Source organism: Nycticebus coucang, chromosome 22, assembly GCF_027406575.1.
Source record: "Nycticebus coucang isolate mNycCou1 chromosome 22, mNycCou1.pri, whole genome shotgun sequence".
Taxonomy (NCBI): Eukaryota; Metazoa; Chordata; class Mammalia; order Primates; family Lorisidae; genus Nycticebus; species Nycticebus coucang.
In genome coordinates this window covers 1,396,707-1,422,991 of record NC_069801.1, presented here as the reverse complement: position 1 = coordinate 1,422,991, position 26,285 = coordinate 1,396,707, and the positions used below count along the sequence as shown (strand labels likewise).

The 26,285-nt window shown below is 55.1% G+C and overlaps 1 protein-coding gene across 1 annotated transcript; it reads left to right on the top strand.

The window, feature by feature from the left end:
* Positions 1-525: 525 nt before the first annotated feature.
* Positions 526-24,155, top strand: TTC34 (tetratricopeptide repeat domain 34). Its single transcript, XM_053577138.1, has 9 exons — positions 526-589; positions 878-1,702; positions 10,289-11,114; positions 12,846-13,071; positions 13,676-13,880; positions 15,059-15,225; positions 19,797-20,067; positions 20,793-21,007; positions 23,183-24,155. Exons 1-9 carry the CDS (start codon positions 526-528, stop codon positions 23,708-23,710), a joined length of 3,327 nt encoding a protein of 1,108 aa, XP_053433113.1. The 3' UTR covers positions 23,711-24,155.
* The last annotated feature ends 2,130 nt before the right edge of the window (positions 24,156-26,285 follow it).

Below are 26,285 nucleotides of genomic sequence, written 5' to 3'. Positions count from 1 at the left end.
ATTCAGCCTCTGCTCTGTGAGGCGGCAGGAAGGGCTAGGCCTGGGCTGGGGCCAGGAGGCGTGGGACCTGCTGGGGCTCATCTGGCCACAGGAGGGCGCTGAGCAGCCGGTAACGTGGTGGGTGTTGACGCTCTCCCGGGAAACAGGCGTCTCTGTGAAGCCACCGCGCTCACCACCCCTCCGTTCCCTGCTCCCAAAGGGGATTTGGGCCCTCAGGTCCTTTCCCTCCCCCTAGCGCACAGCAGGCTCAGCCTCCAGCCACAGGCACAGGCAAGTGTTGTGTGTCAGTGAGGGGCTGCCCACTGGGACGGGGGAGAAAGGGCTGAGAAGTTAGTTTTCTAGGCCGAGGTTTGAGGAGGGTGTGGAGGCAATCACAGAGCTGAGTCCCACAGCTTGGTGACCCACGCTTTGCCCAGGTGTGAGCAATGGGCAGGGGTGTGGCCCTCAGAGGCTGAGAAGGCTACCTGGGTTGACCTGGAGTTTTGCCTCCCTGGGGGAGCATAACCTGGGAGGGTTGGGGTGAGCATGGGGGTGCTGCCGTGGGAATTCCCTTCAGTCCACCCAGCCTCTCCCAACATGGAAGCTGAAGGTCAGTTGTTCTTAGAAGGAGCAGGGCAAGGCCACCATCCAATTCTACAGAAGAGGGAGTTGAGGCCCAGAGAGCTGGGAGTTGACCTGGCATACGCCAGCAGACCCCAGCCCATGGAGACCACCTGCTGAGGAAACTAGTGTCCTCCAGGTTTGGCCCCCCAGTGTGTACTCAGCAGGTGGGAGGATGGGAGACCACTCAAGGCTGGGCCCCAGTTGCTGCAGAGCAGGGAGACTGACCACTACATACACCCACACCCCATATTCTAACCACACTCCTCCTCCCCAGGTGCTGAGAGGACTGGACATGGGCCTGCTGGGGCCACAGGGGTGATGTCTGCCCAGGAGCTTGTGGCCTGCCTCTGCCGAAAGGGGGACCAGCACCTGGCCTTGGGGGAGCCCCCCCTGGCCACCGCCTTCTACCTGGCTGCATTCAGCTGCCATGCTCCCTCAGCTGTGCGGAGTGTGCGAGCTGCCCTGGCAGAGGCTCGGGGGGCACCCGTGGTGGCCACCCTGGAGGCCTGGTGCCGCGGGGACAGCCAGATCCCCACCATCCATTGGGATGGGATGGCGGTGGTCTCCCTGACCGGGACCCTGGCCTCTGCCTTCCTCGGCGCCCTCTGCCCAGACCACCCTGCTGCAGTGCTGCACCTGCTGGCCGGGCTGCTGGCCCGTGGGCACCACAAGGAAGTGGCACAGCGCTGTGGCGCTCTGATGGGTCCCCACTCCCAGCAACTCCTGGCGCTGCGCCTGACCCGCGCCCTGGCCTGGGTGCTCTCCGGGGTGCGGGCTGCTGACGGCCTGGCTGACTACCTCCAGGCCTTTGCCTCCTGCCCTGACCAGACTGTGGCCTTCATCCGCACCCACCAGCAGCCCTACCTCCCCCTGCTGGTCTGTACCCTGCAGGACTTCCTCTCAGGGCACACTGGGGCCGGGGACAGCTCCAGACAGCAGGAGACAAATAGCCGGAGACTCCTGGAGGCCCTGGACCCCGGGGGCACCTGGAGTGACACCCTGTCACCTGAAGCTCTGTTGCACCATGGCAGATATGAGGACTGCCTGGCAGCGTGCAGCCGCGTCCTTGAATCCCACCCCACCAGCAGCAGACCCCAAGGTAGGAGAGCAATGTTCCCTCGGGGCACACTCAAGTCCTTCCTATGGTAGGCAGAGGACACCACAGTGACAAGATGGCCAGGCCCCTGCCCTTGTAGTAACAAGTAAACAAAATGCATGCTTTCAAAAATGGAAAACGCAAGGCAGGCTCCAGCTAGGTGATCAGGGAAGGCTTCTCAGAGGACGTGCCATCTGAGCTGAGCCTGAAGGGTTCTTGGGCAGCTGAACATGCCAGGTCCTTAGCAGAGAGAAAGCTGGGATACCTATGCCACTGAGGGGCCAGGGGCTGTCAGGGGGAGAGGGAAGGTGTGCCTCAGCTGGGTCCCGGGGACCCGCTGGCCAGAACTTGCACACTACCCTCAGCACACCCAGGAGCCACTGAAGGGTTAAACTGTGGGGTGAGGTGCTCTGAGTTGCACTTTAAAAATGTCCTCTGGGGCGGCGCCTGTGGCTCAGTCGGTAAGGCGCCAGCCCCATATACCGAGGGTGGCGGGTTCAAACCCGGCCCCGGCTGAACTGCAAACCAAAAAATAGCCGGGCGTTGTGGTGGGCGCCTGTAGTCCCAGCTACTCGGGAGGCTGAGGCAAGAGAATCGCTTAATCCCAGGAGTTGGAGGTTGCTGTGAGCTGTGTGATGCCACGGCACTCTACCGAGGGCCATAAAATGAGACTCTGTCTCTACAAAAAAAAAAAAAAAAGATGTCCTCTGGCTGCTGGATGTGGAATGTGGCAGAAGCCAAAATGAGGACAGAACTGTCTGGGGGCTGAGGGGGCTGGTCCAGGCTGGTGTGCTGGGATGCTAGGGGCGCTAGGCGCTGGTCCAGGCTGGGGGTATGGTCATTAGGCTGCTGGACATGTGAGCATTGAGATGAGCTGGGCTTGAAGAGGGGTTTTGGAATTGTCAGACAAGGAAGGGCTTTAAAGTCAAGGCTGTAGACAGAACAAGAGACTGGACCAGAGCCACCTGGGGCAGCCAGGCACCTGGAGGAAGGGCTGGCAGTATTCACAGCCCCTTGCTGGACACCTAGTGGGTGGCCCGTTTTGAGGGTTTGATTAGTGTTTTCATTGATTCTGCACAGCAGGGATGCAGCCACCATCCCCATGTTGCATGGGCTGCCAAGGCAGGTGTGTGTGTGTGTGTGTGTGTGTGTGTGTGTGTGTGTGTGTGTGTGTGTGTGGTGGGCTGGAATTTGGCCCCTGGGTGCTCCTAACTACCCACCACACTGTGCCTCCCCAGAGGAGGAGGGAGGAAAGTTAGGGGTCTGCAGGGCAGTGAGTGAGGACCAGGAGATGAGGGTGTTTGCCAGGTAAGGGGGTAGACAGGGCAAACAGCTGCTGTGGTGTCCGTGAGGACACTGTCTGTGAGGGCACAGCACCACGGGTATCAGAGGGGTGGGGACCAGACCGAACAAGCTGAAATGCAAGTGGGCGCATTTGCTGCTGAAAATATGCTGCACCAGATACCCCCAACCCCCTCCCCCATAAATTACCAGAAAACAACAACAAAGTAACAAAACTCCTGCACCTCTGAGCAAGTAGGGGGCTCTCGGGGGGCTAGAACGGGCACACAGAGGCTGGTGAGGAGAGCATTCAGCACCCCCAGGAGGGAAGGGATCTTTCTTTTGAATGGTCATGAAGGGACAGGCACACATCAGAGTCACAACAGCCCTCTGCGGAGATCAGAGCACCCAGCACCCACAGCCTCAGGAACACGAGAAAAATCTCAGTGTGCCCTGCAAGACCAGAGACCAGAGGCTGGTCTGTGTCCACCTGGGGAGTGACTTGGTAGGAATTCTGCATCACACTCCCCCACAAGCGCAGCTGACAAGAGGTAAAGAAGTAAGTTTGCCTGTAACACATTTTTTACAAGTGTTGTTTCCTACAACACATATACTCCAGTCTGGAAGTTACCTTCAAGACCAGGCACGGTGGCTCATGCCTGTAATCCTAGCACCCTGGGATGACGAGACGGGGAGATTGCCCTGAGCTCACAGGTTCGAGACCAGCCTCAGCCAGAGCGAGACCCTGTCTCTAAAAATAGCCGGGTGTTGTGGCAGGCGCCTGTAGTCCCAGCTACTCTGGAGGCTGAGGCAAGAGGATCACTTGAGCCCAAGAGTTGGAGGTTGCTGTGAGCTATGACGCCACGGCACTCTACTAAGGATGACAAAGTGAGACTCTGTCTCAAAAATAAAATGAAAGTTACCTTCAAACGTCATTGGAAACATTGAACACATCATCTCAGGCCACTGATGCTACAGTATCACCCTCCATGACCGGATAACTCACAACATGTAAAAACCTACTGGCTCCCAGTTCTGGAGGCAGAAGGCATCGGCAGGTTCAGTGGTTCTGATTCCAAGGGGCCTTGAACACAGTCCTCATGTGGCAGAATCCAAGGGGCAAAGAGGCAGAAGGTGGCCCAATGGCCCTTTATCACAGCATTAGTCCCACAGGTGAGGGCAGAGCCTGGCATCCTACTCACCTCTCAAAGGTCCCACCTCTTATTACTATGACAATGGCAATTAAATTCCAGCCTCAGTTTGGAGGGGACAAACTCTTTTCTATTTGGAGAAATCTCTTTGCCCTTTTTAGTAAGTAGCCATGTGAGGACACAATGTGAGGACAAAAGGTGAGATAAATACAGCTGTCACTCAAATTTCCTGGTAAGCGTAAGCACCTGTACACAGTGGCTCTGCGAAAGTACTGAGGCAACCGTCTCCTATTCATTCCAAGTTCTTCCCTTGTGGGGAAGGGGGCAGACATGGTATCATTGCTGCAGCTCCTCCCAGCAAGAGGAAGGTCTCCTCCCCACCACGAAAGCTCACTTGGCCTGTGACTTGCTGGTGCCACTATAATATGGTAGAAGTGACAGCTTGTGGTTCTGGGCCCAAGCCCCCAGAGGCCCTGTGGCTGCTCCCTTCACCTTGGAATGCTCACGATGCCACTCAAGGAAGCTGAACGGGTGACCAGCAAGAAAAGACACAGAGAGATGCTCAGATGACAGCCAACACCATGGCCCCTGACGTGGGGAGGAGGCCACCTTAGACCCACAAGGTTGCTGAGCCACAAGGTTGCTGCAGCCACCTGAGTGACCCCAGGTTAGACCAGCAGAAGAACTGTCCAGCTTAGCTCAGTGCTAAATGAGCCAGAATCATGAGCAAATATAAACCGTTGTCCAGAGCCACAAAGAGGGCTTGTCATGCAGAAATAGCTGACACACTGTGAACTGGGTCACAGCACCAGCTTTTGATGCATGTTTTAGCCAAAACTGAGCTAAATAATAGAGAACTTAATATGTCAAGTTTTCATAATAATGCAGCTCATTAATGGAATAAAGGACAAACAATCATGGCAGAAGACTTGGGAAAGGTGTTTTATATAATATTTAACATTCCAAAATTTTAACAATCAAGAAACAGAAGGAAACTTACTTGATTGTAAAAGATAATATCTATCAAAAACCTACCATAGAGCGGTGCCTGTGGCTCAGTGGGTAGGGCACCAGCCGGTTCCAACCCAGCCTCAGACAAACTGCAACAAAAAAATAGCCAGACGTGGTGGCAGGCACCTGTAGTCCCAGCTACTCGGGAGTCTGAGGCAAGAGAATTGCCTAAGCCCAAGAGCTGGAGGTTGCTGTGAGCTGTGATGCCATGGCACTCTACCAAGGGCGACAAAATGAGACTGTCTCTAAAAAAAAAAAAAAAAAAAAAAACTACCATAAACATCACACTTGATGGCGACATTTTAAGAAGCCTTCCACTAAAAATCGAGAATGAGATGGCTGCCACTTTCCCGTTTATCACTGGACTAGAGACCAATGCAAAAAAAGAAAACAAGATAAAACAGGTCAGACTGGAAAGGAAGCAACGAAGTTGTCTTTATTCCAGATGCTATGATTAGCCACATAGAAACCCCAGGAAAAAAAACCAAAAAGTATAAGATATAGTAACAAAATGTAACAGGATGTGCAACAAATATTTATAAATCCCAACAAAAATAGAAACTTTGTTGTCTGAAAATACACAATCTACAGCTGGAAGCAACAGCTCATACCTGTAATCTCAGCACTTTGGGGACCAAGCAGGAGGATCTCTTGAGGTCAAGAGATTAAGACCAGCTGGGGCAACACAGTGAGATGCTGATTCTACGAAATATAATACAACATTTGCCAGGCATGATGGTGTATACCTAGAGTCCAAGCTACTTGGGAGGGTGAGCCAGGAGGCTCACTTGAGCCCAGGAGTTCCAGGCTATAGTGAGTTGTGATCACACCACTGCTCTCCAGCCTGGGCAACAGAGTGAGACCCTGTCTCCAAAAATATATATACATTTTTTTAATAAATAAATATACCATTTACCTAGAAATATATACCTAGAAAAATATACGTTCAAAGAGTCACATGATTTTATAAAGAAAACTACAAAACTTTATTAAAAGAAAAGAGAGACTACTTATATAAATGGAGAGACGCTTGGCGTCCAGTGTTAAATTTGATATTATCGTGAACAGCAAAGGGCCAATAGCCAACAAGAGGAGGAGGGAGAAGAGGAGAAGGTGGTGGCAGAAGGAGTGGCTCTGCCAGTTAACACAGAGCCGCACTGGTCAGAACAGAAGGCTGTTCACTTAAGGACAGATAGGAGGACTGACAAAGCCAGTGAGAGAGCCCAGGAACAGATGGGCACGTACCCAGCGTGTGCAACATGACCGAGGGAACACTGCAAAAATCCAGGGAGAGATGGAGACCATCATTCAGTGGATAGTGCTAATTTCTCACCTCATACCATGAAAAAAGTAAATTCCAGAGAATTCTATGAACAGCTAAAATTTTACAGTTTCTAAAAGAACACATGAGAGCCTATCATTAAGTCTTCTGTGCACTGCTGGGCTTCTTATAATAAGATACAGAAAGCAGACAAAATAAAGGAAAATGTGATGCGTTTGATTAAATTCAAAATTTGTCACTCCCATTTTCCCCATAACTACAGAAAACGAAAGAACAATCCACAGAGAGAAAAAATACTTGCAAAATATACAATGAGAAGAAACTTATTATTCAGAGCATTTGAAGAATTTCTACATATCACTAAGAAAAAAAAATTCAATACAAGAATTAGCAAAAGCATTTCCCAAAAGCAAACTCACAGATGGCTAATAAAACATGTGGAAAATACTCAACATTACAATAATGAGACAAAGGCAAATTAAAACAGTGAGAAACTATTTTCTACTCACCAGATTGGGAAAGAAATTCTCACTAAGTGAATCTCACTAATAATCAGGAAAATGAAAATTAAAATAACATTAGGGGCTCAGTGCCTATAGCACAATTGTTATGGCACCAGCCACATACATCAAGGGTGGTGGGTTCAAACCCCACCTGGGCCAGCTAAACAACTGCAACAAAAAAATAGCCAGGCATTATGGTGGGCACCTGTAGTCCCAGCTACTTGGGAGGCTGAGGCAAAAGAATCACTTAAACCCAAGAATTTGAGGTTGCTGTGAGCTGTGACACCACGGCACTCTACCTAAGGCAACATAGTGAGACTCTATCTTAAAAAAATAATAATAATAAAATAAAATAACATTAGGATAGCATTTTGTATTCGCCCAGACTGTCCAAAATATTAATATCAAATCTAACAAGAGAAGTCTGGCTTTGCATAATGATGGAATAGCTTGGCTGGACTACAAGTCCCACAGGTAACAATTACAAAATTTGGACAAGATATAGAAAGCAACTATTGGAAAGAGCAAGCAACCAGCACTGCAGCCAGAAACTGGAAGTTGTCCTTTAAAAGGCGGGACCATGTGAAGTGTGATTTGCATGACTGCAGCTCTTTGGTAAGGGAAACCACTCAGTCTATCCCAGTATACAGACGCTGCAGGTAACTGGCTTGAGCTGTAAGGACAGCTCAGGGCTGAGAAAAATGCATGGAAAGTTAGAAGAATAAAACTCGCAAAGAAGGGAGAAACAGAACGGGTGACACCCAAAATCTGTGTTAAATTCACTTGAATCCTTGGCTGACCTCTGGACTACATGTACATAGGAGAGATTAGGTGGCCTGAGAAAGAAGCAGCTGGAGGCTGCAAGGACTAAGTGTAGACTTCAGCTCTGCCCACCAAGACAGAGAGAGAACTTGGAATTTAAGCCCAGCCAACTTGACTGCCTGCTAAAACAAAATCCAGCCCTCTTCAGAGGAACGTAACCGAATGCAGTCTCTACAAAGCTCAATCTGATGTCCAGGGTACAATAAAAAAGTACTAGACATGTGAAAAATGGATCATAACTAGTGGATGTGGAATCCCAGTAGATAAATGGGAACTATAAAAAAGAACCCAGTGGAAATTCTAGAACTGAAAAGTGTGATAGCTGAAATGAAAATAACCATAGCATATTGGAGATAGCAGAAGAGTCAGCAAACTTGTGGTTAGACTAGAAATCATCCAAGATGGAGGACGGAAGGGAACTGAACAGCATGACTTGGGGGACAGGATCAAGGAGTCTGACCCTAACAAGAGTCTCGGAAAGGCAGCAGAGACCACGCTTTCCTGCAAGTAAATAGCAACGCACCCCTCCCCCAGCTCCCCAGGGCTCTCCTCCAGGCTCTGTGAACTAAGGCAAAAATCAGAAATAGATTTGTTTTTAAGAGACTGTATCTAACAGGAAAGGCTTAAAGTTTTTCTGCTTTGACCCCAGGACTAGGCAGGGTGACCCCGTACTTGGCACTTGGCTGGTCAGTTGAATGGTCACTCTCGGAGTGCAAGGTGCTTTTTGCATAGGGCTCTGGGCTGTGAGGCTTGACTTGTCCCCCAGGGCAACAGGGCGGGATGGGTGGCTGCTTCACTTCCACGGGAACCCACAGTGTTTTGCCCTCTGCAGAGCCCTGTTTGAAGTTAAGGGGTCATGTAGTTGTTGTTGCTCTTACGTTGGGTTATGAGGAACAGCTCTTTGAAAATTCTGAAGGGCTCAGCACACAAAGCACTGAGGCAGAGGTGCAGAGGTGAGCACCCGTGACCTTGAACCCTTCCAGCACAGGGCGGCGCACACTAGGATGCTCTCACTTTACACCCTGCCTGGGGCCTCTTCAGCTTGACACAGCTCAGCTTCTCTTATCAATGAGAAACCATGCTCAGACTGGATGGGGGGGAGGGCGGGGGGGAGCTGCTGCACAGCCCTCATGAAGTCTCCAGCCCCTGGGTGCTCGTCTGCCTAGCCACCCTCACCGCTCTGTGCATGTAGACCATCACCAACCTCATTATAAGGCAGTGAAGGAGGCAGATCGGGTGAGGCTTGGCAGGCACGGGCACCCACTCAGTGGGGAGCCAAGGGCCTCGTCCCCAGCCACAGGGCTCAGCGGGATCTCTCCAGTCCCAGCATAGCCCACTCAGTAGGGAGCGGAGAGCCTCGTCCCCCACCCCAGGGCTCAGGGAGAGCTCTCCAGTCCCAACACAGCCCACTGAGTAGGGAGTAGAGAGCCTCGTCCCCCGCCCCAGGGCTCCGGGGGAGCTCTCCAGTCCCAACATAGCCCACTCAGTACTGAGCCTCGTCCCCACCCCAGGGCTCAGGGGGAGCTCCAGTCCCAGCATAGCCCACTCAGTAGGGAGCGAAGAGCCTCATCCCCGGCCCCAGGTTTCAGCAGGAGCACTCCAGTCCCAGCATAGCCCACTCAGTAGGGAGTAGAGAGCCTCGTCCCCCGCCCCAGGGCTCAGGGGGAGCTCTCCAGTCCCAACACAGCCCACTCAGTAGAGAGTGGAGAGCCTCGTCCCTAGCCCCAGGGCTCAAGGGGAGCTCTCCAGACCCAACATAGCCCCACTCAGTAGGGAGCAGAGAGCCTCGTCCCCCGCCCCAGGGCTCAGGGGGAGCTCTCCAGTCCCAACACAGCCCACTCAGTAGAGAGTGGAGAGCCTCGTCCCTAGCCCCAGGGCTCAGGGGGAGCTCTCCAGACCCAACATAGCCCACTCAGTAGAGAGTGGAGAGCCTCGTCCCTAGCCCCAGGGCTCAGGGGGAGCTCTCCAGACCCAACATAGCCCACTCGGTAGGGAGCGGAGAGCCTCATCCCTAGCCCCAGGGCTCAGGGGGAGCTCTCCAGACCCAACATAGCCCACTCGGTAGGGAGTGGAGAGCCTCATCCCCCACGCCCCAGGGCTCAGCCGGAGCTCTCTAGTTCCACCGGAGCCCAAAGAGGGCCAGAAACAAAGGGCCCAGGAGCACATTCCTCTGCAAAGGTCCTGAGGTCACAACCTCAGCTATGACCTGGTGGGGGCGGGTGTGCTGATTCTCAGAAGAAGAAAACTCAACCCTGAAATCCATCATTAAAGTCGGGGGTGGAGGGGTGGGGGGGGGGAAGGTGCTGCACCAAATTTCCATTTGGACTGAGGGGTGAGAGCGGCTGGCCTGGTTCTAATCCTGCTGGGTCGCTAATGGGCTTGGGGCCTCCTGCCGGCTCTCCTCCCAGGGGACTGCAGAGAGATGCCCAGAGGAAGTATTTCAGAGAGGCCAAACACCGGACGTGGTGGGGGCCTACGAGTGGCACCTGCGGGGCACTGGCCAAACAGGCAGGACCAATGTCTCTGCTGCTCTCCGCAGGTGAGCGCCTGGCTGCCCTGCTGGTCACCCGCGCAGCCGCGGCCTTCTTCCTGGACGGCCGGTCGCAGGACATGCTTCGGGACCTGCACGAGGCCTTCCGCGAGAGCCCCTCCGGGGCGCGGAGGCGGTTCCAGGCGGTGCTGTCCTCCCAGGACCAGGAGCGCGTGCGGACCCAGGCGCAGGAGGCCGCGGACCTGGGCTTCGCCCTCTTCCAGGAGGCCGTGCGGAACCGTCCTGAGCTCCGCAAGGACGCGGGCCGTGAGTTGCTGGCCCCGGTAACCTGCGCGCTCCGCGTCCTGCTCCGCGTGGCGCCTGCCGGGGTGCGACCCGCGCTGAGCGTCCGCCTGGCTGAGTGCCTGCTGCTGGCCGGGGACGCGGCGGGAGCCCGAGCACTGTGCGAGCGCCTGCTGCGGCCCGCGCGCCGGGGAGACCGTGCTGGTGACTGCACCGCGGACCGCGCGCCCCTGCTGGCGCTTCGCGGTTTCTGCGCGCTGCATGCCGGTGACGCGCGGTGCGCCCAGGAGGACTTCCAGGCAGTGGTGGAGCAGGAGGCGCCGCACCCGGACGGCTGCGTGCGCGCGCTGTGTGGCCGCGGGCTGCTGCGGGTGCTGGCCGGCAGCGCCTTCCTGGGCACGCTGGACTATGTCACCGCGTGCAGGCTGCGGCCCGAGGAGGCGCTGCTGGCCGCCAAGGCCTATGTGCCCTGGAACCAGCGCGGGCTGCTGCACACCGTGCTGCGGGAGGAGGCCCGCAAAATGCTGCAGCGCGGACCAGAGCCCGGGCCCGCGGGAGCCCCGGGCCGTCGCCCCGGGGCAGCGCAGGAAGGGTAAAAACCAGCCCGAGGGCTCCTGGTGCTGCCGCTTTACCCTTGTCTCTTCCTGCCTTCCCCGATGAATAAACTGAGGCAGTGTGGCTGGGCGGTTTCCCTGAGCACCCGGGCAGATCGCGCCCTCTTCCCAAACAGCAGGATGTGCTGCAGCCGTCCCTTCCATAGAGAATGAGAAAATCAAAAATGGAACCCATTATCCCATCAACCCACTAACGTTTCCTTCTAATTGCTTCTTTCTGTACCTAGAAAACACCTCCAGAACTGGGTTCGTGCTGTACAGGCACTTTGCACCTGCCTTTGTCCGCCAGGGAGTTGCTGTCATTACTCTGGACAGCTCCTGCATACCCTCTGGCAGGTGGTGGTCTCCTCCGCTAAGACCCGTGGAGCTCCCAGTGCAGAGGGCACAACCCCAGGACCCTTGACTCACTTCTGGGGCTGCTGCACCAACCCACTGGCTGCCCTTCTGGCCTGTGGCTTGTTTTGCAAATGCATTACCACCCTAATGGTGACCCTCCCAACTGTTTCTATTTGCAATTTGCCCCACCCCCACTGCACCCCCACCCTGTTCCTGGGAGGTGAAAGGAGGCATTTCAGCAAAGTTAAAAGAAGCAATGGTGGGGTGGTGGGCAGGGATCGTTGGTGTCAGACCCCAACCCTGCCAGGACAGCACACTCTTCTTCCCCTTCCACACAGGTGCTTAAATCGAGTTGCTTTGCTTTCCTGGTGAAAAGGAACCTTTATTTGTGTGATTTGGGGCCATTTCTACTTGTTCCCTCTGGGAATTGTCACGTTTGAGACTCTGGCCCCCCTTCCCCCATGAGCACCCATTAATTCCCAGCACCCCCATGTGACACCAAGACATTCCAGGTGCCCCTGGAGTGTTATCTTGTTCTGCCTACAAACAATACACCCCTGAGCCCAGCAAAGCCAGATTGTTAATCTGTGTTTTTACAGAAGGAGAAACTGAGGCAAGGTCTGCTGGGATCAGCCCTGCCACTCCTCATCTACTGACCTCAATTCCACCTTCTGTAAAATGCCTGCCTCTCTGGGCAGTGGGGAGGCAGACGGAGAGCCCGAGGGCTGGGTGTTGGACAGCCGTGGGTTCGGAGGATCATGTGGTGCGAGGGTCCTTCCAGAGCAGAGGGTCGCAACACCTTTGTAGAGACAATGATGTGGCTCAGTGAGTAGGGCGCCGGCCCCATATGCCGAGGGTGGCGGGTTCAAACTCAGCCCCGGCCAAACTGCAACAAAAAATAGCCGGGCGTTGTGGCGGGCGCCTGTAGTCCCAGCTGCTCGGGAGGCTGAGGCAAGAGAATCGCAGAAGCCCAAGAGTTAGAGGTTGATGTGAGCCGTGTGACGCCACGGCACTCTATCCGAGGGTGGTACAGTGAGACTCTGTCTCTACAAAAAAAAAAAAAAAAATACATCCTGCATATCAGATGTTTACATTACAATTCATAACAATAGCAAAATTACACTTAGGAAGTAGCAACGAAAATAATTTTATGGTTGGAGGTTACCACAACATGAGGAACTGTATCAAAGGGTTGCGGCATTAGGAAGGTTGAGAACCACTGTTCCAGAGGGATACAGTTCTTTGCAGCCCCATGGGAAGGGAGCTGGCCAGGCCAGTTGCACAGGGACCGGGTTTTCCTGTGGCCCAATCACCTGGGCAGGTGAAAGGGGTGTCAGGAAGGGCCTGCCCACGCCAAAACACTGTCCCCACAGAGACGCCCTTGGTGTGTACCAGCTGGCCACACTGCTGATGGAGTTAGACACTGAGGACGAGGCCTCGCGCCTCCTGGCAGCAGACGCCCTGTATCTCCTGGGCCGCCTGCACGATGCCCACAGGTCCCTGTTGGTGGCCCTCTCCCAGAGGCCTCAGGCAGCTCCCGTGCTGGCACGGCTGGCCCTGCTGCAGCTGAGGAGAGGCTTCTTCTACGACGCCAACCAGGTGAGACGCAGAGGGGCAGGTGGGAACTGGGCATGGCTCTGGGGGCATAGGCCACCTGTGGCCCTCGCTCTGCTGACCAGAGCCTGGACTTTGGAGCAGGCAAAGCTTGTTCAGCCCCAGCTCTGCCACCTGCAGCAGGTCCTCACCTCTCTGCTCTTCAGTCTCCTCATCGGTGCCCTGGTCTTAAGGTTGTCAGGGAAACTAGCTAGAGCAGGTACCCCAGGGCCCTGCAGGTTTCCTGCATACAGTAGGTGTTTCATATTTGCTGCTGCTGTGGTTATTAAGGAAAAAAGATGGGCCAGGAGCAATGTTTCACACCTGTAGTCCCAGCATTTTGGGAGGCCAAGACAGGAGGATCACTTGAGATCAAGAGTTCAAGACCAACCTGGGCAACATAGTGAGACCCTGTGTCTACAAAAAGCAGAAAAATTAGCAGAGGGTGGTGGTGCATGCCTGTAGTTCCAGAAAGCCACCAGGGCTTCTGAAAAGAGCAAAAGTCTGGTGGGAGCAGCAAGGATGGGGTGGGGGTGTTGGCACAGGGTGAGGGCCGAGGCAGCACCACAAGGGGAGGACGGTGGCAGTGACTCTGCTCCCACCCCTGCAGCTAGTGAAGAAGGTGGTCCAGTCCGGAGACACGGCCTGCCTCCAGCCTACCCTGGATATCTTCCGCCAGGAGGACCGGCAGCTGCTGCAAGGCCACTGCCACTCTCGGGCCCTGGCCATCCTGAGGGCGCGGCCTGGTACAGCCGACTGCAGGGCCCACACCAGGGAGGCCATTGCCTACCTCTCTCTGGCCATCTTTGCTGCAGGTAGGAGCCTCCCACCCACCTCCAGGGTCCCAGTCCTGTGCTAGGCACATGGGGGACAGGGAACCTCTGCAGTGCCAGTGGCCCAGGACGTGCTTCCTTCATAGGTACACATGCCTCAGGAGCACCCATGGTGGGCAAGGCAGGAGCCACTTGTGCAGGCGCCTTCTCCCACAGTTGGGCACACTGCAGTCTGGAAGAGCGTTCTGGCCACGTGGGCCCAGGGCTGTGCCCCTGCCCTGGCTCCTGGGCTATTGTCCCTCCACCCCTGGCCCTAAGAGTGAAAGGGCCCCTTGCCCAACAAATTCTTACTCTAATGAGGTGAGGCAAGGTCCCTGATCCTCTGACCCTCCTGGAAAAAGTGACTGAAGGCCTCATGACCTTCCCACCTGGCCAAGCCATCCTGCTGAGCCCCCAACCTGGGCCACAATATGAGGCACCTGCCCCATGCAACCTGGAGTGGGACATTCTGAGCACTTGCTGTGAGGCTGCAGGAGCTGGGAGGGGAACATCCCCGAGGGCTCAGAGGGAGTTAGTTCCTGGGCTGCAGGAGCTGGGAGGGGAACATCCCCAAGGACTCAGAGGGAGCTAGTTCCTGGGCTGCAGGGGTCAAGGGTGTGGACATCAGCTCACACTACTTGTAGACTCCTGGCTGGGCATGCCTCACTCTGCTCCCCTCAAAGTGGGGGGACAGAGTAGTTTTCTGGGTGGGGTGAAGTGTGTTTACACCAGCATAGACTGTGAGTCAGGCTGGGTGGGCCGGAAGGGACATGGCCCAGATGGCCCACAGAGCCAGGCACATCGTTCCCCACGTCCACCAGGATGGGGCGGGTGGCAAATCCTCTTTGGGAAGGGGCCTCCAAGGGCAGAACTCAGGGGACTCGTCCTGGCCCTTCACACCTTCCTGCCGCTCCCAGCAGAGGCCCTGTTCTGAGGACCCTCCCCTGGTTTCAGAGGCAGCTGCAGTACCCCCTCCCCTCAGCAGCACCCTACTGCCCCCAGTCCTCCCAGACGCCACCCCTCCTGGTTGGGATCCTCTCCCCCCAGGCCCAAGCCTCCAGGCAACCTTGACTGTCTCTGTGTCTTGGTGCCCAGTGGTGGGCTCCCCAAGGTGGGTCAGGCCATGGTAGGGACCCTGGAAAAGGGCAGTCACATCCTGACACTGCACCCCCTTCCTCCAGGGAGCCAGGCAAGCGAGTCCTTGCTCACCCGAGCCCGCTGTTATGGGTTCCTGGGCCAAAAGAAGACTGCCATGTTTGACTTCAACTCTGTGCTGCGGGCCGAGCCGGGCAACGTGCAGGCCCTGTGTGGACGGGCGCTTGTGCACCTGGCCCTGGACCAGCCACAGGTGCCAGCCCCTTCCCTGCCTGGGCTAGTAGGGTAGAGGGAGACCCAGGACACCACCCCAGAAGAGAAGGAGTGGGCCATCCTGAGCCGAGAGATGCCACCAAGCCCCTGTGTTCTCAATCCCCCCAGACTGCCAGTCATGGGAGCCCCACCCTCACACACAGTTCTGGGGAGTTCCTGCTTCCAGCGTCAGTCTACACAGACACGTGAAGCCTCAGAAGTATTGGGCGCCCCAGCTTAAAATAACTCCTCAGTGGATGCAAGTGGCCCTCTGCAGGTGTTGGCCAGGTGTCCCTTGGCTGCGCTGGTGGGCTGGATGCCTGGGTCCCTGCTGAGAAAGGTTTGAAGACAGGTGCAGAGGGAATAGTGCCATTAGCAGTTAAAGTGTCTGGCAGGGTGCCAGGATGGAGCCCCCAACCTCTGATCTGAAACTTTACCTCCCTGGTTTTTAAGTTAGCTATCTATACATGTAAGACCTTCTTCTGCAGAAACTGTTGCAATTTAAAAGAAAAGGGGAGCTGGCAAGAAGAGGAATCCCTTGCCACCTAGGAGACAGTTCCTGTTTGTTTCTTTATGGACATTCCTTGTCTGCAGCTGTGCTGTTTTCCACAGTCTGACCCCGGGGGGCTCGTGTTGGATCAGTGTCCTCACCCCTGGTCTGCTCCCCGAGCACCAGATCCCAGGAGAGTGAGGTCCAGGTCAGGCTAGGCAACCTCGGCCAAATCACTTCACCTCCCTGTACCTCAGTGTCCCACTCCGTGGAAAAAGCAGAGCATAACCAACCAATGGATCCAAGAAGGAGTCACAAAGGAAATTAGAAAATGTGTGGGGATGGGTGAAAACGGAGGCACAGCATCCCGGGACCGAGACCAGACAGAAGGGGAATTGCACAGCTGTAAACACTTACAGCAAGAACGAAAAGGTCTCAGGTCAACATCGCTTTACCAGTAAGAAGCTAGAAAAGAACAAACCCAAAGCTGGCAGAAAGAAAGAGAGAAATGAGAAGTGGAGCAGAGGTAAACAAAATAGAGAACAGAAAGACAATGAGAAACCAAGGAAACCAACGCTGGTTCCTCGAAAAGGTCAGAATTGACAAACCTTTTACTACATGGAGCAAGAGAGAAGACTCAGATCACCAAAACAGAAATGGAAGGGAGGCCGTTATTACCAAGTCTACAGAACAAAAGTTGTATGTATGCCCCCCACAAAAAAATCAGATAACTGCAATGAAATAGACAAATTCCTGAAAACAGAAAACTTACCGAGACTGAATCGTGAAGAATAGAAAATCTCGACAGACCTATTACTAGGAAGGAGATTGAGTTAATAGTCAAAAACTTCCTGACAGAGAAAGCCCAGGATCTGATGACTTCATTGGTAAATCCTACCAAACTTTTGAAGAACTAACAACAATCCTTCTCAAATTTTTCCAAAAAAAAAATTGAAGAGGAAAAATACTTCCTCATTCATTCTATGAACCCAGCATTATTCTGATACCAAAGCCAGACAAAGACCCTGCAAGAAAACAGCAGACCATTATTCTCCTAAAATACAGATGCCAAAATCCTCCACAAAATACCAGCCAAAAAAAAAAATATATATATATATATATGTATATATATATATATTCAGCAGTATTATGAAAGGATTATACATCGTGACCAAGTGGGTTCACGATGCAAAGACGGTTCAATGTACAGAAATCAATGTAATACACCACATTAACATTGGCTCAGTGCTCGTAGCTCAGTGAGTAAGGTGCTGGCCATATACCCCGAAGCTGGCAGGTTCGAGCCCAGCCCAGGCCTGCTAAACAACAATGACAACTGCAACCAAAAACATAGCCGGGCATTGTGGCGGGTGCCTGTAGTCCCAGCTACTTGGGGAAGCTGAGGCAAGAGAATCACTTAAGCCCAAGAGTTTGAGGTTGCTGTGAGCTGTGACATCAGAGCACTCTACAGAGGGTGATGTAGTGAGCCTCTATCTCAAAACAAACAAACAAAAAGAAACACCACATTAACAGAATGAAGGGGAAAAACCACGATCATCTCAGCTGATGCAGAATAAGCATTTGACACATTCAGCACCCTTTCATAATTAAAAAAAAAACAACTAGGAATAAAAGGAAACTAGGTCAATACAATAAAGCCATATATAAAAAGACAGCAAACATCTCACTCAATGGTGAGAAATGAAAGTTTTTCCTCTTAAGATGAGCAACAAGGCCAACCTGCTTCCTTTTCCCTTCTCTCCAGCGCTGCACTGGGTATTCTAGCCAGAACAATTAGGCAAGTGAAAGAAATACAAGGCACCAAATTTGAAAAGAAGTAAAATCTGACTAAAGAGGATATAATCTTAAATGTAAAAAACAAAACAGGGCGGTGCCTGTGGCTCAGTGAGTGGGGCGCCGGCCCCATATGCCGAGGGTGGTGGGTTCAAGCCCAGCCCCAGCCAAACTGCGACAAAAAAATAGCCGGGCGTTGTGGCAGGTGCCTGTAGTCCCAGTTACTCGGGAGGCTGAGGCAAAAGAATTGCCTAAGCCCAGGAGTTGGAGGTTGCTGTGAGCTGTGATGCCATGGCACTCTACCAAGGGTGATAAAGTGAGACTCTGTCTCTAAAAAAAAAAAAAAAACCAAACACTGTTAGATTTAATAAATGAATTCAGCAAAGTAGCAGGATACAAAGTCAACACACGAAAGTCAGTTGCATTTCTGTACAGTAACAATGAACAATCTAAAACGGAAATTAAGAAAATACTGTCATCTCTTAGTGTCTCTGGGTCTTAGTTCCAGGACTACGCTCAAATATCTAACTCTGCCCACACTCTCGCCCTGCATCCCCCTTGTGCAACCTGCCACTGGGGACACGTGAAGTTCACAGTCTCAAGTTTTGCATCCCAAGGATCAATATGCATTTAGTTGTGGGATTCGGAACCCACTGATACCAAAAGCCAACAGTATTTATTGAAAACAATTCATTGTTCAAGGGTTGACTACAATTCCATTTGTAATAGCATCAAAAAGAATAAAATACTTAGAAATTAACTTAACCAAGGAGGCGAAAAATTTGTACAATGAGAACTACAAAAATGCTGGAGGAAACTAAAGGCATACATAAATGGAAACATATTCCACATTCCTGGATTGGAAGGCAACATTGTTAAGATGTCAGCACTCCCCAAAGTGATGTACTGGTTCAATGCAATCCCTGTCAAAATCTCGATGATGTCTTCATCAAACTTCATCTCAAATTGATACAGGATTTCAAAGTACCATGAATGATGGAAACAAAGTTAGAGGACTCACACTTCCTGATTTTAAAACTTACGACAAAGCGGGGCGGCGCCTGTGGCTCAGTGAGCAGGGCGCCGGCCCCATATGCTGAGGGTGGTGGGTTCAAATCCAGCCCCGGCCAAACTGCAACAACAACAAAAAAAAAAAAAATAGCCGGGCGTTGTGGGGCGCCTGTAGTCCCAGCTACTCGGGAGGCTGAGGCAAGAGAATTGCTTAAGCCCAGGGGTTGGAGGTTGCTGTGAGCTGTGTGAGGCCACGGCACTCTTCTGAGGGCCATAAAGTGAGACTCTGTCTCTACAAAAAAAAAAAAAAAACTTACGACAAAGCTACAGTGATCAAAACAGTGTGTCACTGGCAGGAAGACAGACAGACGGGGCAATGGAACAGACTGGAGAGCCCAGAAATACACCCTCACATGTGTGGTCAAAATGGCTTAACAAGGGTGCCAAGATTGTTCACTTAAAAAGGACAATCTTCTGTAGTCCCAGCTACTGGGAGGCTGAGGCAAGAGAATCGCTCAAGCCCAGGAGTGTGAGGTTGCTATGAGCTATGACATCACAGCACTCTACCAAGGGTGACACAGTGAAACTCTGTCTGAAAAAAAAAAAAAAGAAACGCTCTCTGGGTGTGGTGGCAGGCACCTGTGGTCCCAGCTACTCAGGAGGCTGAGGCAGGAGGATCACTTGAGCCCAGGAGACTGCCATTGCAGTGAGCTATGGTGAGTCACTGCACTCTAGCCTAGGTAACAGAGTGAGAACCTATCTCAGAAAGAAAGGCAGAAAAAAAAACTTAATACAGTAGAAAAAGAATATGAATGAGACACTGGGAAGGTACCCAGACACCTGCCAAGCTCCTAACTCGCCCACTGTGAGTAAACAGATTTCCCCAGGGACAGGCACAGGATGGAGCCTGCTGCAAGCAGAGGAAGTGAGCTTCCCAGGGAGGGGTCCAGACTGCAGGCCACACACCGACAGGAGGACGGGCAGACATGGTGTGTAGCCTCAGAAATGAAGTCTAGGCCTGCTTATTTTCAGGGATAGAGGCCCGTGAGCTGGATCCTCTCAGAAGCCCAACCAGAAATGGGATGAGGGTGTAATGGCTGCAGCCATGGGGCAGTGGAGAGGGGCAAGGAGCTGGTTAGAGCAGACCCTCTAACCCCTCAGGGAGAGGATCAGGGACCTGACGACAGGGAAGGAGAAAGACCCCTGGTGCTGTCCCTCTGCCCAGTGTCTCTCTGCTGGGACAACTTCTGAAGCCACTCTGCCTCCCCTCCCCACAGGATGCTGTGGATGATGTGGCCTCTGCTCTGAAGCTGAGCCCGGGGACTGTGGTCCCTGAGATCTGCTCTCTGAAGCCAGAAGCCCAGGCTATCATCACACAGGGCCTCTACACCCACTGCCGAGCCCTCCTGAGCCAGCTGCTGGACACCAGGGTCCCCCTTGGAGACAAGGATACCCAGGGCCTCCTTGCCATTGGGGAGGCATTGATCAAGATTGATGCTAGGCAGCCAAGCTGGCACATGCTCCTCACGGACATCCTCACTGCACAGGGTGCGTGCCAGCCCGGGAGCAGGAACCCAGGCCCTGAGTGCCTGTCCCTGCTCCTCTGGCTCTGTGCATTCTTTCCTGTAACATGGGAGAAAGACACCCAGACTACAGAGGCTTTTAAGGTCCCCTCTATGCCAAATCCATGACCTATGACCCTGCACCCCGCATGGGGCCTGGCATGTAAGTGGCTCTCGCTATGTGATTTGTGAAGAGGAGAAACCAAGCAGAGATTGGGGGTGGGGGGAGTTGTAAAGCAACTCAAACACCCAGGCCTCCTTGTTAGTTCAGGCATTCACTCAGCAGTTGTTTTGGGAACACCCAGGTGATGTGGCCCATTCTAGGTAGGACTATCTCAAGCCCTCGAGTGCCAAAGCATAGGTCTCCCCTGCAGATTTCCACATCACCCCTGACTGTTTAGGGGCTGGCCTGAGGCTGCTCCCCCGGCTGCTCTACCACAGCAGTCCCTTGTGGTTACCATGGTGAGGGGCTCAAGCCTGCTGCTGAGCCTGGGGTCGTGGAGTGGGGGACAGGGTACCGGGTCAGCAGGTGAGTCCAGGTCACCTGCAGGAATCACCTGTGCCTCTTCTTCCAGCTGCTTCTACCTGCAGCCGAGCCCTCCATCAGCATCCCAAAGCCAGTGCAGAGCAGGGAAGGAATGGCCAGCAGGTCCCACCTCTCTTGCACCCCTGCTGGCACCCCCTTGACTGTCCTTCCTGAATCCCTGATAGGCAGCTACGAGGAGGCTGAAGCCCACCTACAAAAAGCCCTGCACCCCACCTCACTGTCAGAAGCTGCCCGGGCCCGGCTGGGCCTGCTCCAGCTTAAGAAGGGGGACGTGCCTGATGCCACTCGGGGCCTGCAGTGGCTGGCCGAGACCGACACCTGGGACCTCAGCTTCCTGCTGCGTCTCTTGGAGGCTTCGGAGCGGCAAAGCCTCACCCAGGTGTGTGAAGGAAAAGCCCTATGAAGCCTCTGCCTCAGCCCCAGGCAGCTCTTCACCCCCACACCCTGGTTAAAGGCAGCCTGGGGGTGTGGGCTGCAAGAAGCACCCAGGTCTGGGCCCTGGAAGGTTGGTCGCTGACCAACATAGCTCTGACCTCTGGCTTCTTTGTGTGGGGCGTATGAGCCACGGTGGCTTAGAAGCAGGAGAGGGAAGAAGTCCCCTCAGACCCCGCTGAGCCAGCTGGGACACCTACCCTGGCAGGAAGCCTACTCCACCGACCAGGTCAGTCCAGGAGCAGTGCGGGCAGGGACACCAAGAGCAGAGCGGGTTTTAGAGTCCCAAGGGCTCGGCACCAAACCCCAGTGGGACCAAGGGCAGATTTCCCCTTCGTGCTTTAGGGACTCCATGGCCCCAGTGGGCTCCACTGGGTCGTTAGGACACCAGAAGGCACACTAGGTATTCCAACCGGAGAGGGGTGAGCGTGGCCAGTGTGCACCGAGCCGGCAGAGGGCGCTGCCCCGGTATTATCAGAACCCGTTGCTCCGCGGGGCTCGACAGGGGGCACAAGCTCAGAGGTTGTTCTTGGGGTCCGGGGGCCGGAGACGAGGGCTGAGCCCACAGGCGGGGCGCTGGACGAGAGGTTCAGCGCTCTCTGGCGGGGACTGGGCGAGCAGTCCAGAGTCTGGTTTTCGGGGCCATGAGAATCCGCGCGAGGGAGGCGGTTCCCGGGCGACGTGGGCCAACTCGGAAGTAAACCGGAAGTGGTAGAGCCCCGCTTCTCTCGGCGGTCCTGCGGCTGGCACTGCGCCTGCGCGGTCGGCGGCTGCTTCCGGTGGGCGGGTGTTAACTGCGACTTGATCTCTGGGCGACCACCCTGCCCCCTCGTGGTGGCCAGGTGGCCCCTGAGGGGCTGGCAGCCGGCTCGGGGCCGCCCCGTCCTGCCGCCGCAGACTGGGCCCAAGTGTACCGGGCCGGCTACCGTGGTTCCTGCTGGCGCCGCGAAACTCCACGACCACCCCGGGCAGGCAGCCCAGCGCCGAGCGGTTGAGTCGCCCCTCCCGCGTCGCACAGAAGGGCAGGGCGCTGGGCTTCCAGCCACTGTAGGTGCCGCCGCCGGGCTGGTGGGGAGACCATGAGACCCGCCCTGCAGCAGCGCTCTGCGGGGTCCCGGGACGCTCTGTGCTTTCCAGGGGTGGGCAGCGTGGAATACAGCCCGTCCTCCTGGACTAGAGGGAGAAGGGCAGGGTCTCCCGTGTTGTGCCTCAGACAATGGGGAACCATTTCAGGATCTTGAGCAGAGGAGGAACCATGTGAGGCAAGCGGGTTAATCCCTGGAGTGAGGGCTTTTTTTGATCATACTTCACTCTGAAGAAACAGGGTCAGAGCAGAGATTGGGCTACTTGAAAGTTCCAAGTGTGGGCTTCAGCTGCGGCTCAGAAAAGCAAGCACCCAGGGAACAAGGGGAGGTGGGCCAGTAGTCCCCATAATAGAAGGGTGACTACCGGTGCTACTCACTGACCAGCCTCATTTGGCCCTGGCCCATAGTACCTAGTGAGGCTGGGGAGGCAGGTACAGTGAACCCAACACCTGGGGATGGTGCAGTGGGAGCAGGAAGAGAGAGGGATCAGCTGCTCGTGGGTTAGCAAAATAAGAACATCTTTCATCCTTAGCCCCCTCCCTTTCTGATCTTGGGGCAAGGAGGTACACTCAGGGACTAGGCTGAGCAGAGGTGTGTTTCCTACCGACCTGAGGGCCAGGGCAGCCTTTGGAGGGCAGGCAGCACTATCATAGGGCCTGTCATCAAGGCAGCTTTGCTGAGGAGTGGAGGGAGGAGTCCACTGCAGTCACCTGAGCAAGGAAAGTGGGTCCAGCAGGTGGAGCAGTCAGGCTGTGAGAAGGGGAGGACCATATGAGGTAAAACCTGGTGTCCCAGCAGAGGCCCAAGGAGAGGTATCAGTTGAGGAGGATGCCAGGACCTGAGCTGGATGCTGGTCCTCCAAGGATCTGAGCTGGGCTTTGCAGGGTGGTGGGAATTGCAGGTGTGTGTCCTCTGCAGCCAGGGGCCCTGGCCTCCCCAAGGAGCAGCAGAGGCTGGCTGTGCAGAAGAGCTCAGCAGTTAAAGGCCTGGCTCCCTGGGCTGACCTCACAGCCCTTCCCTCTGTATTCTCTGCGCAGGCTGCAACCCGGGAAGCCAGCTCTCTCCTGGATGCAGGGCGACCCAAGCAGGCACTGGGCTACTGCTCCTTGGCTGTCCTGGCTGGTGGCAGCCACGCTTGTCATCTGCGTCTGAGGGCCACCTGCCTAGCTGAGCTGCAGCAGTTTGACCGGGCACTCAGGGACCTGGACTGCGTGCTCCAGAAGGGTTCGGGGGACAGTGACCTCCCAACGCGGGCAGAGGACTTCTGCTCCCGCGGTCGCTTATTGCTGAGCCTGGGGGACGAGGCAGGGGCTGCAGGGGCCTTCACCGAAGCCCTGAAACTGGCGCCCACCTTGGCCCAGAGCAGTCTGTGGGAGCAACCAGGCCAGGCCGTCACTGCACACCTGTTCCTGTGTCGTGGGCAGTGCTATCTGGAAGAGCGGCACTATGCAGAGGCCTGCACAGCAGCCGAGAGTGGCCTTCTGGTGGACCCCAGCCATGGCGGCCTGAAGAGGCTGAAGGCCAGAATCCGGAGGGAGACATCCTGGGGCTGCCGGCTCCGCTGACCAGCAGCCCAACCCTCTCCCGGCGGGTTCTCCTGGCCCCACCTGGGGTTCAGACTTTGAAGAAGTAGCCCTAGGTCTTGTCCCTGGCTTGAGATGGTGCAGGCTGGATGGGATAAGGCCTGGGGAGATGGTGCCAGCCCAGGACCAGAATGCCTATCCTTGGACGTGAAACTGCCTGTGACTGGGAACCTGGGCTGGATGCAGGGTGGGAAGAGGCCCTGCTAGAACTTGGGTCTCCAGCCTCTGATAGAACTTGGGCGTTCCACAAAGATGATACTCCCAAGTGGGGACACAGCCCATGGAGACCATGGTACTGACCTTCCCAGGTGTTTCCAAGAAGGTCCTTCCCAGAGAGCCTGTGCCTGAACCTGTCACCCACAGCCCTGAGAGAGACCTCCAGGGCAGGAGGTGGCTCATGAGCTGAGTAAATTGTGCTTCCAGGGAACCTGAGGATAGTTTGGTCTACATGGAGTAACCCTGCACCCTTGTGCTTGGGGTCCCTCTCCTGGCTGGGGCAGAGGAGTCCCTCCCTGTCCTCCCCTAGAGGGTTCCCTCTCACAAGAGCGTGGGACTTGAGCTCACGTGGGGACAAAAGTTTCAGCCTCCTGTCCTGGCTTCTCTCTCCTGCTTACTTAACTTCTCCCCTTCTACGGCCTCAAGCAGAGAGGTAGGCTGAGTCCTTGCCCTTCACCAAGGCAGTGGCCCAGGTACTATCCCAGGCAGCAGGTGAAGGCCCACCCATTCCCTCATCTCCACATGGGAGCCCTCAGTCCACCATGTCACTTTGGTCTTGGCCAGTGCCACCTGGGACCTGCTGTGCTTGGGTCCTCCTGCTGTGAGGACCAAGGAAGTAAGGGGCCCTGGGGCCCCTGGGAGCCAACGCTTCAGTCCTGTTTCTCCCCCTCACCATCCCCACTCAGACTGCCCTTGCAAGGCCTCAACACACAGTCCTCAGCAGGCCATGCCTTTGCTGTCCACCTGCCACCCCTGTGTCCTTCTGTGCCTTCAAGGTCCTCAACACTTGCCCACAGCCCAGGAGCCAGGGGTAGGGCCAGTTCAGGGTCACAGAAGGGCCTCAGGTGGGCAGGTCAGTGCCCAGGCAGTGGGGTGAGCACTGGCCTGGAGGGCCCTGCCTGGGTTGCAGTGAGGTGGCACCACTCAGGGCACCCTCCCTCGCCCCCCCTTCCCCGCTTTTGCATCTGCTATCGCCCCCACCTGGGGTGTCCTTCCCTATCTGTCCATGAAAGGTCACAGTGAAGCTTGTCACACTGGTTGTGCAGAAGGCTAGCCCTTCCCAAGCTCCCGCAGGACCCCCCAGACCCTCCCACCTGCTGGTGCCCCCGCCCCCACCTCCAAGGGCCTGCACCTGCTGCCCCACAGCTCACCTGGTAAGTATCCCAACCAGCCCATGCTTGGCCTGGCACCTTGCTATTGTCTGAACATGTGTCTCTCAAATTCATGTGTTGAAGTTCTAGTCTCCAAAGTGATGGTTTTAGAGCCCTCATGACTGAGACTGGCCCCGCATCAAAGGTTCCAGAGAGCCCTAGCCCCTTCCACCAGGTGAGGACACAGTGAGATGGCGCCATCTACTGGTACCTTGGTCTTAGCTGTCCAGCCTCCAGAACTGTGAGCAACAGATCTGTGGCTTATACACCACCGGGGCAATGTGGCTTTGTTGTAGCAGCCTGGACAGACACACCTGTTCCCCTGCACCACCTGCACCCTGACAGCAGACTACTGGCCCCTGAGGGCAGTGGGGGTGGGGGCTATTTTTCCTGGGTCCACTCCCCACTGGGGACCAGCCCAGGCTTTGCCCATGGGAGTTCCCACAGGACTGAGCACACACCCAGATTCCAAGAAGCCCTGGATGTGTTCACACCGGAGCCTGGGAGAGCTGCCTGGAGGGACTTTCCAGGGCTTCTCTGGTCTTGGTGTAGCAGCTCCTGCTCCTTGCAGATCCACCCGTGGCCCCTGCCTGCCCTCCCCACTGCTCAGCTGCAGGCTGAGCTGCTTGCATGCACCCCAAGGGCAGCCCTCTCCTTCCTGGGTCCCAGCCTCTACTCTCACTGAGGAGACTTGATGGCTCAACTTTTAGTTGCCACCACATCAGGTCCAAATTTCATTCTAGGGAGTAAACTGTTAAAGAGTCATTTCTGGAAGGTGATGCGAGCTGACAGCCTAAATTCCATCTCCAGCACACAAACCCCGCCCAGCCCTGCCCAGTGGGTCTGATACCCCAGGCTCGGAGTTTCTAAGCCCTGTCAATGAATTCTTGCAAGCGTTTGGTGTATGCGTCCTTTTCTCCTGGGTCAGACTTGGTATTTGATGCTCCCTTCCCAGGAGCATGCTGATTTTCTGGGGTCCACAGGGGGTGGTCATGGTGGTTGAACAGAATGAGCATCCTTTCTAGGCTTCTGGTCCAGGTAGGCTGCCACAGGCTTTTCAAGTGGAAAACCTGAGACCGGAGAACAAGCTGTGTCCACTGGAAGGCTCAGAGGACTTGGGGTTCACAACACTCAGCTTCGTCCTATCCCACCCAGGCAGCCCCCACTCAGGGTGCTAGCACCCAGCTCAT